A 13,912-nucleotide genomic window follows, 5' to 3' on the forward strand; every position below is an offset into this window, starting at 1 on the left:
GAAGTGGTATCCCATTGTGATTTTGACTTGCATTTCCATAATGACTAATGATTTTGAGGATTTAAAAAATGTGCTTATTGGCCATTTGTGTATCTTTTTTGGAGAAATGTCTGTTCAAGTTCTCTTCCCCTTTTTGGAATGGGTTTGTCGTTGTTGTTGTTAAGTTGTAAGAGTTCTTTATATGTCCTGGACACAAGACACCGATCTGATACATGATTTGCAAATATTTTCTCCCATTCTATGTGTTTTTTCACTCTCTTGATAGTATCCTTTGATACACAAAAGTTTTCAATTTTGTTGAAGTTCAGTTTACCTGTTTTTTCTTTTGTTGCTTGCATTTTTGGTGCCATATCTCAGAAACCATTATCAAATCCAACATGATGAAAATCTACCCTGTATTTTCCTGTGGAAATTTTAGCTCTTATATTTAGGTCTTTGATTGATTTTACTTTTTATTTAGAGTAAGATAAGGGCTCAGCTTCATCTTTTGCATGTGACTATCCAAATGTCCTAGATTGAGTGTTTTTTGTTTGTTTGTTTGTTTGCTTTTTGAGACAGCATCTCACTCTGTTGCCCAGGCAGGAGTGCGGTGGCACCATCACAGCTCACTGCAGCCTCAACCTCCCAGGCTCAATTGATCCTCCCACCTCAGCTTCCCAAGTAGCAGGAACTCTTAGCCAGCGCACTATGGCAGGCACCTGGCTAATTTTTGTATTTTTTGTAGAGAGGGGGTTTTGCCATGTTGCCCAGGCTGGTCTTGAATATCTGGGCTCAGGAGATTTGCCCACCTCAGCCTCCCAAAGTGCTGGATTTAGAGGCAGGAGCTGCTGCACCCAGCCTCTGTGTTGAGTGTTTTTGTCCTGAAGAGGTGTGGGATTTTATCAAACTCTTTTTCTGTATCAGTTGAGAAGATCATGTGGTTTCCCTATATTCTGCTAATGCGGTACACTTGTATTAGTTTTCTAGGCTACCATAACAAAGTACCACAGACCAAATGCCTTAAAACAACAGAAAACACAGTTCTGGAGGTCAGAAGTCCAAAATCAAGGTGTTGGCAGCATTGGTTTCTTTTGGAGACTCTCAAGGAGAATCTTCCTTGCTTCTCTTCCAGCTTCTGGTGGTTGCCAGAGGTCCTTGGTGCTCCCTGGCTTATAGAAGCATCTCTGTTTCCATTTTCACATGGCGTTCTTCCCTATATCCCTAAGCGTCTCTGTGTCCAAAGTTCACCAGTCATTGGAGTAGAACCCACCCTAAGCCAGTATTGACTTCATGTTATCTTGAGTACATCTGTAAAGAAAGTCTGTATTTCCAAGTAAAATCACATTCATAGATGCTGAGAATTAGGACTTGAACATATCTTTTTGGGGAACACAGTTTAACCCAGTACATTGATTGATTTTCTTATGTTGAACCACCCTTGTATTTCCGGGGAATAAATCCCACTTGGTCATGGTATAGAATCCATTTAATATACTGCTGGATTTGGTTTGCTAGTATTTTGTTGAGAATTTTTTGCATTTTTATTCATAAAGAATACTGGTGTGTAGTTTTTTTGTGTTGTTTTTCTCTGACTTTGGTATTTGGGTAATACTGGCCTTACAGAATAAGTTAGGAGGTGTTCCCATCTCTTATAGTTTTCAGAAGAATTTGAGAGAGATTTGTGTTAATTATTCTTTAAATGTTAGGTAGAATTTACTAGTGAAGTCATCTGGTCCTGGTCTTTTTTTTGCGGGAAGTTTTTGATGGCTGACTTGATCTCTTTTCAGAGGTCTGCAGATTCTCTATTTCTTCTTGAGTCAGTTGGGTAGTCTTTCTAGGAATTTGGCCATGTCATCATCTAGGTTATCTAATTTGTTGGTATATAATTGTTCATAGCAGTCTCTCATAATCCCCTTTTATTTCTATAAGGCCATTAGTAATGTTCCTACTTTCATGTAGCATTTGAATCTTCTCTCTCTCTTTTCTTAGTCACTCTAGCTAAAGGTTTATACATTTTATTGATTTTTTTCGAAGAACCAACTTTTGGTTTCATTGATTCTGTCATTTTCCTGTTCTCTGTTTTGTTTATATCTGCTCTAATTTTTATTATTTCCTTCCTTACGTTGCTTTGGTTTAGTTTGTTCTTCTCTTCTTAGTTCCTTAAGCTATAAAGCTAAGTTACCAACCTGAGATCTTTCTTTTCTTTTTTGTTTTTTGAGATGGAGACTTGCTCTGTCGCCCAGGCTAGAGCACGATGGCACGATCTTAGCTCACTGCAGCCTCCGCCTCCTGGGTTCAAGCCATTCTCCTGCCTCAGCCTCCTAAGTAGCTGGGATTACAGACGCATATGCCATCACGCCCAGCTAATTTTTGTATTTTTAGTAGAGAGAGGGTTTCACCATGTTGGTCAGGCTGGTCTTGAACTCCTGACCTCATGATCTGCCCACCTCGGCCTCCCACAGTGCTGGATTACAGGTGTGAGCTACCGCACCCAGTCCAGATCTTTCTTTTTTAATGTAGGAATTTATAGCTATAAATTTCCCCTTGAGCACTGCTTTTGGTGTTTTAAGTTTTGATATATTTTGTTTTTGTTTTCATTTGTCTCAAAGTGTTTTATAATTTTCTTTGTGATTTCTATTTCCCATTGGTTGTTTAAGAGGAGCCTAGGATACTTTATAACCCAGAAGGTCAAAGGTCAGTTCCTCCTTGTCACCCCATGACTGTAGACCCACCAAGTGGAAGCTTAGGAAACCCTTTTTCTTCCCTATCATGGGTCCCTTGGCCTGGCTGAGGGGTGGGCTCACTGTAAGTAAGCCATGTGGGCTGCCAAGAAACTGTCTCATCATGAGCCACTCGTGACCACAGGGATGTGCAGTGTTCCCAGAGGGGGCTCTGTATTCCTTAGCACTTGCTGCTTCAGTGAGTCCATGACCTTTGATGGAAAGAACAGAAACATGAAGAATTTATATATCATATTTATGAACAATTTCAGAACTCAATTGGCCAAATGAACTGAGTATCAGATTTGTGGGCTTTGATTTCTAGTTCTTAACCTCACCTGGCAAAATGTCACATTTCATCAGTTCTTAGAACAAGCATCCTGGGATTAATCTCAGCTTCAGCCATTGCTAGCTCTGTGAGCCTGGCAAAACAATTTTGCAACAGTGTATGTATTCTACTCCATGCATTTGAATGGTGCATGCTGTATGCCATGTACCATTTGAATGCATGGAGTAGAATACATATACTGTTCTCGTTAAGCCTTACTGTTACCTAATGGCACTCAGGTACTGTCATCATCCCCATTTTTCAGATGAAGAAACTGAAGTACAGAGAGGTAAAATTTTGTAGGATCATACAGCTAATCAGAGGTGGTGCTGGGATTTGGGCTCAGGCTGTGTGCTTCTGAGTCTGCACTGTTAACCACAATACTATGTGGTCAAGTTTATTAACATGACCTCAGCCTGTTTCCTTATTAACAGATGAGGATAACAGCTCTTATACTTCAGGGCTGTTGTGAGGGTTAAGTGTTTGATGAGTATGAAACAGCCCCATGAATGAAGACAACCAGCTGGGAGGGCTATGAACTGGCCACCCATGGTCGTGTGTACAGTTGACCAGAATTAGGGTGATGGGGCAGTGACGAGTCCTTGAATTCAGTTCAGGCACTTTGCCTCCAGCAAGCATGAGCCCCCACATACAGTGACAACAGAAGGCCTTCAGAGACTTCGTTGTGCTGACGCTGCTGATGTTCTCCATCACATTCTCTCCACCCAGACAGGCAGAGGTCTTTTTATTTCTAGATAACAAAACTTGGCTGGTGGACACACGCTGACATGTAGGAGAGGTGGAATTTGAACCCAGGTTCCAGAGCCGGTGCCACCTTAGCTCCCACGTTCCCTTACTCATTCTTACTGTTGCTCCCACATCCTGTCCCACACACCTTAGAGCCTGCAGTGGGACAATTCAGTATTCCTGGAATGCTGCTCTTACCACCACTTGTAAACATACTCTGCCTGACTCATGGACTAGCTCTCATGCCGCCCACACCACGAACCTTCCTGCTTCAAACCCAGAAATGTAATTCTGAGTTTGTTGAGTACCAATTCCCCGCATTGGTACTCAACACCCTAGGGTAGTTTTCTCCTTCCCCACAGTTGCTAGGCTGGAGGAACCTTAAGGGCTTAGCCATGTAACCCCCACTGCCCCATAACTAAGCCCTTTCGTAGCGTGTTCCTTGTAGAGTTGGGCACTGCGCAGCTATGGGACAGGGATGGGTGGGCAGAGGGGGTGCCAGGCAGAGGCAGGAGGGCAGACCATCACACCAGAGAGCTCTGTAGGGCTCAGAGACACTTTGATCTGCATTCTGGTCATTTAGTCATGTATGTAGCAGTAACTAAGGAGTGTGTCTGTTACAAAATAGTGCACCAGTCAACATCAGATCATGGTTTCCACCAGGAGTCCACAAAAGAATCTCTGTGGAACTTCATAGAAATACAGAATGCCAGACATCCACCACAGACCTGCTGAGTTGGCATCTCTGGGAGGTAGGACCTGGGCATTTGTAATTTTTTGTTTTTTGTTTGTTTGTTTTTTTGAGACAGAGTCTCGCTCTTTCGCCCAGGCTGGAGTGCAGTGGTGCAATCTCGGCTCACTGCAAGCTCCACCTCCCGGGTTCATGCCATTCTCCTGCCTCAGCCTTCTCAGTGGCTGGGACTACAGGTGCCCGCCACCACTCCCAGCAATTTTTTTGTATTTTTAGTAGAGACGGGGTTTCACCGTGTTAGCCAGGATGGTCTCGATCTCCCGACCTGGTGATCCACCCGCCTCGGCCTTCCAAAGTGTTGGGATTACAGGCGTGAGCCACTGTGCCCGGCCCAGCAGTTGTAATTTTTAATGCTTCACATACGTGACAAACAGTGACACTGGTGACCTCCAGGGAGGGAAGGTGAGAGGAGGACTATTCACATTTGTCCTTTTTGAATTTTGAACTAGGTAATATTATGTGTTCAAAAAATAATGTTTAAAAACCATAAGCTCACTCGTACTATATGTTGTTTATGTGTAAATATCTGTGTAGTAGGAGGATAAGGATTAAAACGTGCCCAGAGATGGTAGCGCACTGCTAGAGGTGGGAGGGGAAGGGTGGAAGGTGAGGGTTTGGTTCCATCTGTAACGTTTTACTTGCTTAAAAAGAGACACTTGAGGCACAGTGGCAAAATCTATTCAATTTGTGAGGTGAGTATACTGGATTTGTTATGCTGTTTTCTGTTTGGAAGATTTTATAGTTAAGAACAAATATTTAACAGTAAAACAAAGTATGAAATGTTCATAGATAGCTCCCACGTGCTCCTGGCTAGTGACTAAGGAGAGTGATAGGAAAGGTGAAGTGCAGGCCTGTGGCGCTTGACAGCAGGGAGTCATTCTGAGAAACACACTCACCAGGCGATGTTGTCCGTGCGGGAACATCACAGAGTGCATTTACACAGACCATGCACCTAGGCTATATAGTGTGGGCTATTGTGCCTAGAGCACAAACCTGTACAGCATGTTACTGTACTGAATACTGCAGGCAGTTATAACACAATGGTATTTGGGTATCTAAGCATAGAAAAGATACAGTAACAATATGTCATAAAAGAGAAAAAGTGGTACACCTGGATAGGGAACTTACCATAAATGGAGCTTACAGGACTGGCAGTTGCTCTGGGGAAGTCAGGGAGTGAATGGTGAGTGAATGTGAAGGCCTAGAACATTACCGTACACTACTGTAGACTTCATAAACACTGCTTAGACTACACTACATTGATCTTAAAAAATTTTTCTTGTTTTAATAATAAGTTAACCTTAGGGCCAGGCGTGGTGGCTCATGCCTGTAATCCCACGGCTTTAGGAGGCCAAGGTGGAAGGATGGAGACCAGGAATTCAAGATCAGCCTTGGCAATCATAGACGTATCTCTACAAAAACCTTTTTAAATTAGCCAGGCGCAGTGGCATGCACTTGTAGTCCTGGCTACTGGGGAGGCTGAGGAGGGAGGATCGCTTGAGTCCAGGAGTTCCAGGCTGCAGTGAGCTGTGATGGTGCCACTGCACTTCAGCCTGGGCAACAGAGTGAGACCCTGTCTCAAAAAAATAAATAAATAAAAGTAACCTTAGCTTACTGTAACCTTTTACTTTTATAAAAAGTTTTTTTAATTTTTTAGAACTTTTTGACTCTTTTGCAATAATACAGCTTAAAACAAACAAGTTACACAGCTGTACAAAAACATTTTCTTTCTTTATATCCTTATTCTATACGCTTTTTCTATGTTTAAAGTTTTCTATTTTTTACTTTTTAAACTTCTTTGTTAAAAACTTAAGACGTAAACCCTCACATTAGCCTTGGCCTATGCAGGGTCACGATCATCAGTATCACTGCTTCCACCTCCACAACTTGTCCCCCTGGAAGGTCTGCAGGGGCCGTAACACCCATGGAACTGTCACCTCCTATGATAACAGTGCCTTCTTCTGGATACCTCCTGCGGGACCTGCCTGAGGCTGTTTTATAGTTAGCTTTTTATTTAATAAGTAGAAGGCGTATACTCTAAAATAATGATTAGACGTATAGTATAGTAAATACATAAGCCAGTACCATTGTTGTTGATTATCAAGTATTATGCACTGTGCATAATTGCATGGGCTTGAATTTTATGTGACTGGCCAGGCAGTAGGTTTGTTTACACCAGCATCACCACAGACACATGAGTAAATGCGTTGACCTATGACATCACAAGGCGATGGGAATTTTTCAGCTCCATGATGGTGCTACGGGACTCCAGTCACACACATGGTCTGTCACTGACTGAAACGTTATGTGGTGCGTGACTGTATGGATCACCCTCACTAAGAATTAGAGTCAGGGGCTTCTATACATTAATATCAGTCACGCATGAAACACGAGTAGCGTGGGTGAGGTCCCTGGCCTGCACTGCTGTAGGGTGGCTGAGGTCCCTGGCTTGCACTTCTGTCCTAAGTATTTGTTTCTTTTTGTTTCAGGTGTTTGTGGCCAGTCCTCACAAAACACAGCCTGTTGTGGAGATTCTGTTAAAGAATCAGCCCAAACTCATTGAGTTTCTGAGCAGCTTTCAAAAAGAAAGGGCGGATGATGAGCAGTTCACTGACGAGAAGAACTACTTGATTAAACAGATTCGAGACTTGAAGAAAACGGCCCCTTGAAGAGCTCCCTAGCCCCTGTCACAGTCATTCGCCTCATTTGTCCAGTTTGTACAATGTGATATGTCAGAAAGCCATCATTCTTGGGAAGACTTTGGAGGTGCCTATTTTTTTCTGTTGTAATTGTTCTGAGTAGATGGAATATAAACATTTGAATGGAAAAAAATTAACCTAGAATATATTCATTTTAATCAAGTCTGTGATTTTTTATGTGAAATCAGAGCCATTGTATTAGGTGTTGATAAAAACAATTTTAACTTGCAGACGTGAGCCCCTGGGCACCATCAGCCACTAAATGGGAGCTCAAATGACAGGCATCACCAAGTCTTCAAGGAGGACTGAGTTCTCAGGAGAGAACTGGGAATGGGGCCAGGGTGCAAAACTGCTTTGCCCGTCTGTAGGTAGACACACAGATTGCTCAGGGCACTGAGAGATCCCAGAAGGTAACATTAATGTTTTCAGTCATTGCATGTCCTTCGTTGCTGCCAATGTCTTTGGACTGTAATCAGTGCATCCATACCTCCCGGAATCCAGTGCTCCCTCTCAGCTCAGTCTCCCCTCCCTCCCTGTCCTGCATTTCATCCCAACTCCTCAGCGTGGCCTCGCCCATGCCTCCCGCAGTCCAGGGGAGCAGGGGAGCAACTGAGCAGGAACAGGCTGGATCAACAAGGGTCATGGGGAATAGGGGAACCGCAGGGTGTGACCTGCTTGCTGGAGAACTGCGAACACCTGGCTCTGGATAGTCACAGCTGTTCCATATTGACTTTCAGAGTGTGAGTGAGGGACAGAATATTTCCTTCATAATCATGGGTGAATGCTTTCTGCTGTAAGTGTATTTTAGAGTAGGAATCACCGTAGTGGAACGCCCCAGGCACAAACCGTGGGTCCAGGGAGTCTCAGTGAGGAACTTTTATCAATAGGAGGACATAACCATTGGAAAGAGAAATGATTCATGTGTGAAAAAATTCTCAGATCCATCAATAAATTGTTTTCAGTTTGTTTTCTAATAAGCTGTCATTCTATAATTGCCCATCACAGTCTTTAGTGAACACATAGAAAACCTGTATAGTTTTGGTCCTGAATAGTCTCTTGCAACCAGGATGATTGAAGTATTAAATTCATCTTCCTTACAAAAAGGCGTGGAATCAAAAATATTTTAAAAGGTCGTGGTTTCGTTTCAGACATCAAGCATCTGAAACGGGATTTTAAAGCGATACTTTACAAGACATGAAAGGCACAATTGTTGATCTGTACTTTTTATACTTCAGTTTCTAAATCATGAGTCGTTGCCTTCCGCAGGAACCCTCCCTTTTTACAATACTTGAGTGTTGTGTACTTTTTCTTCCGTCAGCTATTTCTGTGTCTAGAGAGGGGAAGAGAAATGTGTTCTCCAGGACTGATCTCCTTCGTAGATTTTGTACCTGAAGACTTCCCTGGCAGGGCACCACCCTTGGCTAGGCCCAGGTGTGTGTCTCTTTCTTGCCTGGCATGGACCGAGGCAGGTGATGTGGGGCCTGGCGCACCTCCCCGCTTTGGCAGCTGGGGCTTCTCTGACCAGTGCCTTTGCAGGAGGCCGGCCGGCAGCCTGATGACCCGCACTCTTTAGTCACTGACGTCACATTATTTTTATAACATTCCCTGACAGTTCAGAGTCCCTTCAAATTGCACTTTTCTGGTTTTGCTTATTTAAAAGAGATGAGTGTAAGTATAAAAAATGAAGGTGAAATAACCACTGGAAATGTATTTGGTTGCTTAATACTGTTCCACAACATTTTGGGATGTATGTTTTCCTTTGGAGAGTAAGGCCTTGTTGTTGTTCTTTTCTGATAAAGAATTAACATTTTATTTCCTTTGGGCTTGCATTAGCTCTTTCCTAGCAACCCATTATCCCAGCCCAGTACCTTTCAAACAGAAAACTAGAGTCTGGGGTTTTGTTGTGATCTGAATTTGTAAGTTATTAATGTGAAAAGCGGAGCAGGAAGCTCACAGATTTGTTCGCACAAAGTTCACTGTAAATACTGTGAGAATTGAGTTCTGAAAAGGTCACATTTAGTGATTTCAAAAGCACACATTTAAATGAAGACTGACTAAATAAAAGGTACTGCACACTTCTTGGTTGGTTTCATTCCATTGCATGCTGTGTGGCTGCGTGTGTTCTTGTCACCACTCCAGGCAGGGAAAGCCTTATGCTGCCCCAGGGCCCCAGCACACCTTCCTGTATGCCCCACCAACCAGTGACCCTGCACCCGTCCCATCTTCCAAGCGACACTAACCACCATTGACTAGGCAGCGCCTACTCAACACTAAATCTACACATCCCACTGTTGATGCCTCCCCATACCTGGGAGTCTTTCTCGTTTTATAATTGAGGACATTGAGGTTCTGAGGTGGTTCTGAGTGGTTGAAAGATCCCGGACCTAGTGAGGGATACCCTAGATACAAACCCACAGTGGCCCGAGGCCAAATTCCTATTCTCTCTCTCTCGCCTTCATCATCAAGGCTGTGAACTAGGGACGGGCCAAGGCATCAGAAACCATGCGGAACTCTCCCCTACTGCTGCCTGGGAGGTTCCCCAGCTGGGAGGATCCTAGCGTTAGGCCAGCAGGGACTGAGATCATAATGTTCCTGGACCAGGTTCTTGGCCAGAGCCAGGCATCTGCCCAGAAGTTAGGATTCCTCCTGGAGAAAACACTCAGGAGCACCCACCCCTTGGAAATGTCCCAGACTCTCAGCCTCATGGGCGGGCCTCCTTTGATGGTTCTGGGGGAGCAATGTGGCTGTCCAAGGAGGGGCTGTGAGCTTCCCACAGCCCCCCTTCACCAGCCAGACTGGTTCATCCGCATTTCTTGTGAAACACAGCTGCTGTGAACCACAACAGTCTAGAAATTACACAAGACTGACAGTGATTGTAACAATGTGAAAGAAAATGAAACTCAAAAATTCCTGGAATCATTTTCAATGTCAACAGATAGTTGTTTCAAAATAGATGTACAAATCTTGCTGGTTTGTTATATTAGAGGATATTACGATTTTACGTCTTTTATTTGTTTTACCTTTTTTTTTTTTTTTTTTTTGACGGAGTCTTGCTCTGTCGCCCGGCCTGGAGTGCAGTGGCCGGATCTCAGCTCACTGCAGGCTCCGCCTCCCGGGTTTACGCCATTCTCCTGCCTCAGCCTCCCAAGTAGCTGGGACTACAGGCGCCCGCCACCTCGCCCGGCTAGTTTTTTGTATTTTTTAGTAGAGACGGGGTTTCACAGTGTTAGCCAGGATGGTCTCCATCTCCTGACCTCGTGATCCGCCCGTCTCGGCCTCCCAAAGTGCTGGGATTACAGGCTTGAGCCACCGCGCCCGGCCCTTGTTTTACCATTTTATCCAAAATATTACACATATGGCATGAATGAGTACCATCGCTCTGTGGGTGTTCTTCCGGAAGGTTTTGCATATTGCATTGGGGCTCACAACTGGATAAAGGTCTGAAACATATACTATTGGGAGACCCTGAAAAGCTAGATAGACTTAGTCTACCTAAAAAGATTCAAAAGATTGAAGATGGATGTAAACAAGGTGTGATTTCGTTTCTGAAACATGGAAACTGCTGTGATGTAGCTGCCATAATGAAAGCACAGCAAAGCTGAGTGTTCAGCCTGGTCTGCACTAACCCCATACAGACATCTCAAGCCTCCACCTGACGAAGGGAAACTTAGACTACACAGAGGGTGAGTAAATCCCTCCAGATCAGACAGCTGGTCACAGAGCCAGGATTTAGGGCCAAGGCTGACCCCAGGGTCTGTGTCTTTGGAAACCAGACTGCAAATTCAGGACCCTCGGCCTATTCTTCAGTTCTCTGCTCCTGGACAGAGAAACTATCTCCTCCTGGCCCCCACCGAAAAACGAATCCTGGATACCAGTGCTAAAGGATAACTTACCGGAAAGATTTCAAAAGCTAGATTCATTCAAAGGGGTAGGTAACTTCACTTGGTCGTCTGATGTTTGGAAGATCTAATTAGACCTCTGCTTGTAGCGTAGGGACATTCAGTCTCCAACTTCTCCAACATTTTGAGCAGTCCTTCAACTTGACATAGGCATTAATTTCAGACTGCAGCAGGGGCAGCGCATCATGCCTCTAATCGCAGCACTTTTGGAGGTGGAGACGGGGTGGGCTGGTATGGCAGAGTGGGGGGTCAGGATTGCTTGAGCCCCGCAGTTCGAGATGAGCCTAGGCAACGTATAAATACTTCATCTGTACAAAACAAGATTTAACGAAATAAGATATTAAAAATCTCTCAGATCGCAATTCTGCACCTACTTTTTGTTTTCTTGACTTTTTCAGTTGGACATACTGGCTTCCATTTCTTGACAAGAGCTATTACCACTCAGCCATTTCCCAGCAACCCAGTGCCACGGGGGTGCAGAGGCTTAAGTCCATGGTGGATGCACATCCAATACCTGCCAGCGTCCTCGCCTTCCCTCATCACTTTCTCAAGAACCACCATGTGCAGTTACAATAGCCTAAAATAAAACCACCATCAGAACACAAAGTCGCAACCCTTTTACCACCAACCAATGTAACATAGATGTAATTTAATCACTCCACTGAGAGCCATCTGTGTTACTTTAAAACGCTCTGATCATAGTGTCCAATATTGGGTTCTTGATCTCACTGACTTTATGAATAAAGCCACAGACCCTCTCGGTGAGTGTTACAGTTCTTAAAAATGGTGTGTCTAGAGTTTGTTCCTCCTGATGTTGGTTCAGACCGGCTTGGAGTTTGTTCTCTCTCTGGTGGGTTTCTGGTTTTGCTACCTTCAGAAACGAAGTTGCAGATCCTCCCAGTAACTACTACAACTCATAATGACGACTTGGGTCCACAAAAAAAAAAAACACCTCCTCCACATTTCCACAAAAGAGCCAACTGAGTTGTTGCTGATGACTGGGGCAGTCTGCTTTTATTCCCTTATCTGACCCCACCCACATCCTGCTGATTGGTCCATTTTACAAAGATCTGATTGGTCTATTTTACAGAGAGTTGATTGGTTCATTTTACAGAGAGCTGATTGGTCCATTTTGACAGGGTGCTGATTGGTGCATTTACAAACCTTGAGCTAGATACAGGGTGCTGATTGGTGCGTTTACAATCCTCCAGCGGGACATAAAAGTTCACCAAGTGCCCACCAGATTAGCTAGATACAGAGTACTAATTGGTGCATCCATAAACCCTGAGGTAGACATAGAGTGCTGATTGGTGCATATACAATCCTCCAGCTAGACATAAAGGTTCTCAAAGTTCCTGGTAGACAAAGGAGCCCAGCTGGCTTCATCCAGTAGGTTCTGCGCTGGGGCCGCAGGCAGAGTTCCCCGCCAGGCCTGTGCCACGCTTGCACTCCTCAGCCCTTGGGCCGTCCATGGGACCTGGCCACACAGAGCAGGGGGCGACACCCGTCGGGAGGCTTGGGCCACGCGGGAGCCCACCGCGTGGGGGCTGGGGGGGCTCGGGCATGGCAGGCTGCAGGTCCAGAGCCCTGCCCTGCCCTGCGGGGAGGCAGCTGAGGCCCGGACAGAATTTGAGCGCGGTGCTGGCAGCGGCACTGCTGGGGGACCTAGCGCACTTTCCACAGCTGCTGGCCGGGGTGATAAGCCCCTCACTGCCCGGGGCCAGCCGAGCCCATGCCCACCCAGAACTCGCACTGGCCCGCCAGCGCCCTCCACAGCCCGAGTTCCCACCTGCGCCTCTCCCTCCACACCTCTCTGCAAGCAGAGGGAGCCGGCTCCAGCCTTGGCCAGCCCAGAGAGGGGCTCCCACAGTGCAGCGAGGGGGCTGAAGGGATCCTCAAGCATGGCCCAAGTGGGTGCCAAGGCCGAGGAGGCGCCGAGAGTGAGCGAGGGGCTGCAAGGGCTGCCAGCATGCTGTCACCTCTCAATAGGGCACCTTTAGAGAATATGTTGCAAAATACATTAATAATTTATCCTTTAGGGAAGGTTGGAAAAAATAAGATCACTTTTAGTTTAAGTTCTAATATTTAAAGCTGTAAAATAGCCAAAACATTTATTTAACTATTCATTTAACATCTGTTGAATTCATTCTCCTTGCTGGTTAGGGATGGATCCTGGGACAGAACACCGAGTGACACACCAGGGTTACTGTAGGCCTCCTGTGATCGTGGAAGCTCATGGGGCGGGGGTCAGAGGCCTTTTTAAGTCCGTACCGTGCAGCTGGCACTGGGACCGAGTCAGCAGAGGATAGACAGGAGGTGAGGAGCCAGGGAGGAAGGGCAGATCCCACTGCCGACCCCGAGGACGTGGCAGACCTACAGAAGGGCAGGCACCCTTCAGTGCAGAGCCTCTGCTCTGGGCTCGCAGTGGCAAAGCTGAAAGGGGACGTGCAGGGAATGGGGAACCCTGACAACGCCAGCCAGCTGCCACTACACCGGCCCTGCCCCAGTTCACCTCCCCTCACAGCTGACAGGATGTGCTCTCGGGACCAACCCTAATGCATCACCTGCTGGAGAGGGAATTGTGGAAACGCGCTCATGCTTAGCAAAACAGACATTGCAGATGCCCCCAGATGTGTTCTGCCCTGGGGAGATGCTGACATACACCCTCCTACCATCCTTTCCCATCTCGGAGACGTCAGGTCCTTTTTTCCTTTGGAATGTCATCTACTCATGAGAGGTTTGTGTGAATTAACTAGAACCACATGGACTTTGGGAACGGCCACACCTGG

At 45.6% G+C, this 13,912-nt stretch overlaps 1 protein-coding gene across 3 annotated transcripts in view; it reads left to right on the forward strand.

Moving 5' to 3' along the window:
- The window catches only part of CAB39L (calcium binding protein 39-like), a 138,595-nt gene extending 131,209 nt beyond the window's left edge, over positions 1–7,386 (forward strand). For all 3 annotated transcript variants that reach the window (XM_011939415.1, XM_011939426.1, XM_011939405.1), the window contains one exon: positions 7,015–7,386. In XM_011939415.1, the coding sequence (XP_011794805.1) occupies positions 7,015–7,194 (180 nt within the window). In that variant the 3' untranslated portion in view covers positions 7,195–7,386. The remainder of the gene's footprint in view (positions 1–7,014) is intronic.
- The last annotated feature ends 6,526 nt before the right edge of the window (positions 7,387–13,912 follow it).

This window comes from Colobus angolensis, unplaced genomic scaffold (assembly GCF_000951035.1).
Source record: "Colobus angolensis palliatus isolate OR3802 unplaced genomic scaffold, Cang.pa_1.0 Scaffold101, whole genome shotgun sequence".
Classification (NCBI taxonomy): Eukaryota; Metazoa; Chordata; class Mammalia; order Primates; family Cercopithecidae; genus Colobus; species Colobus angolensis.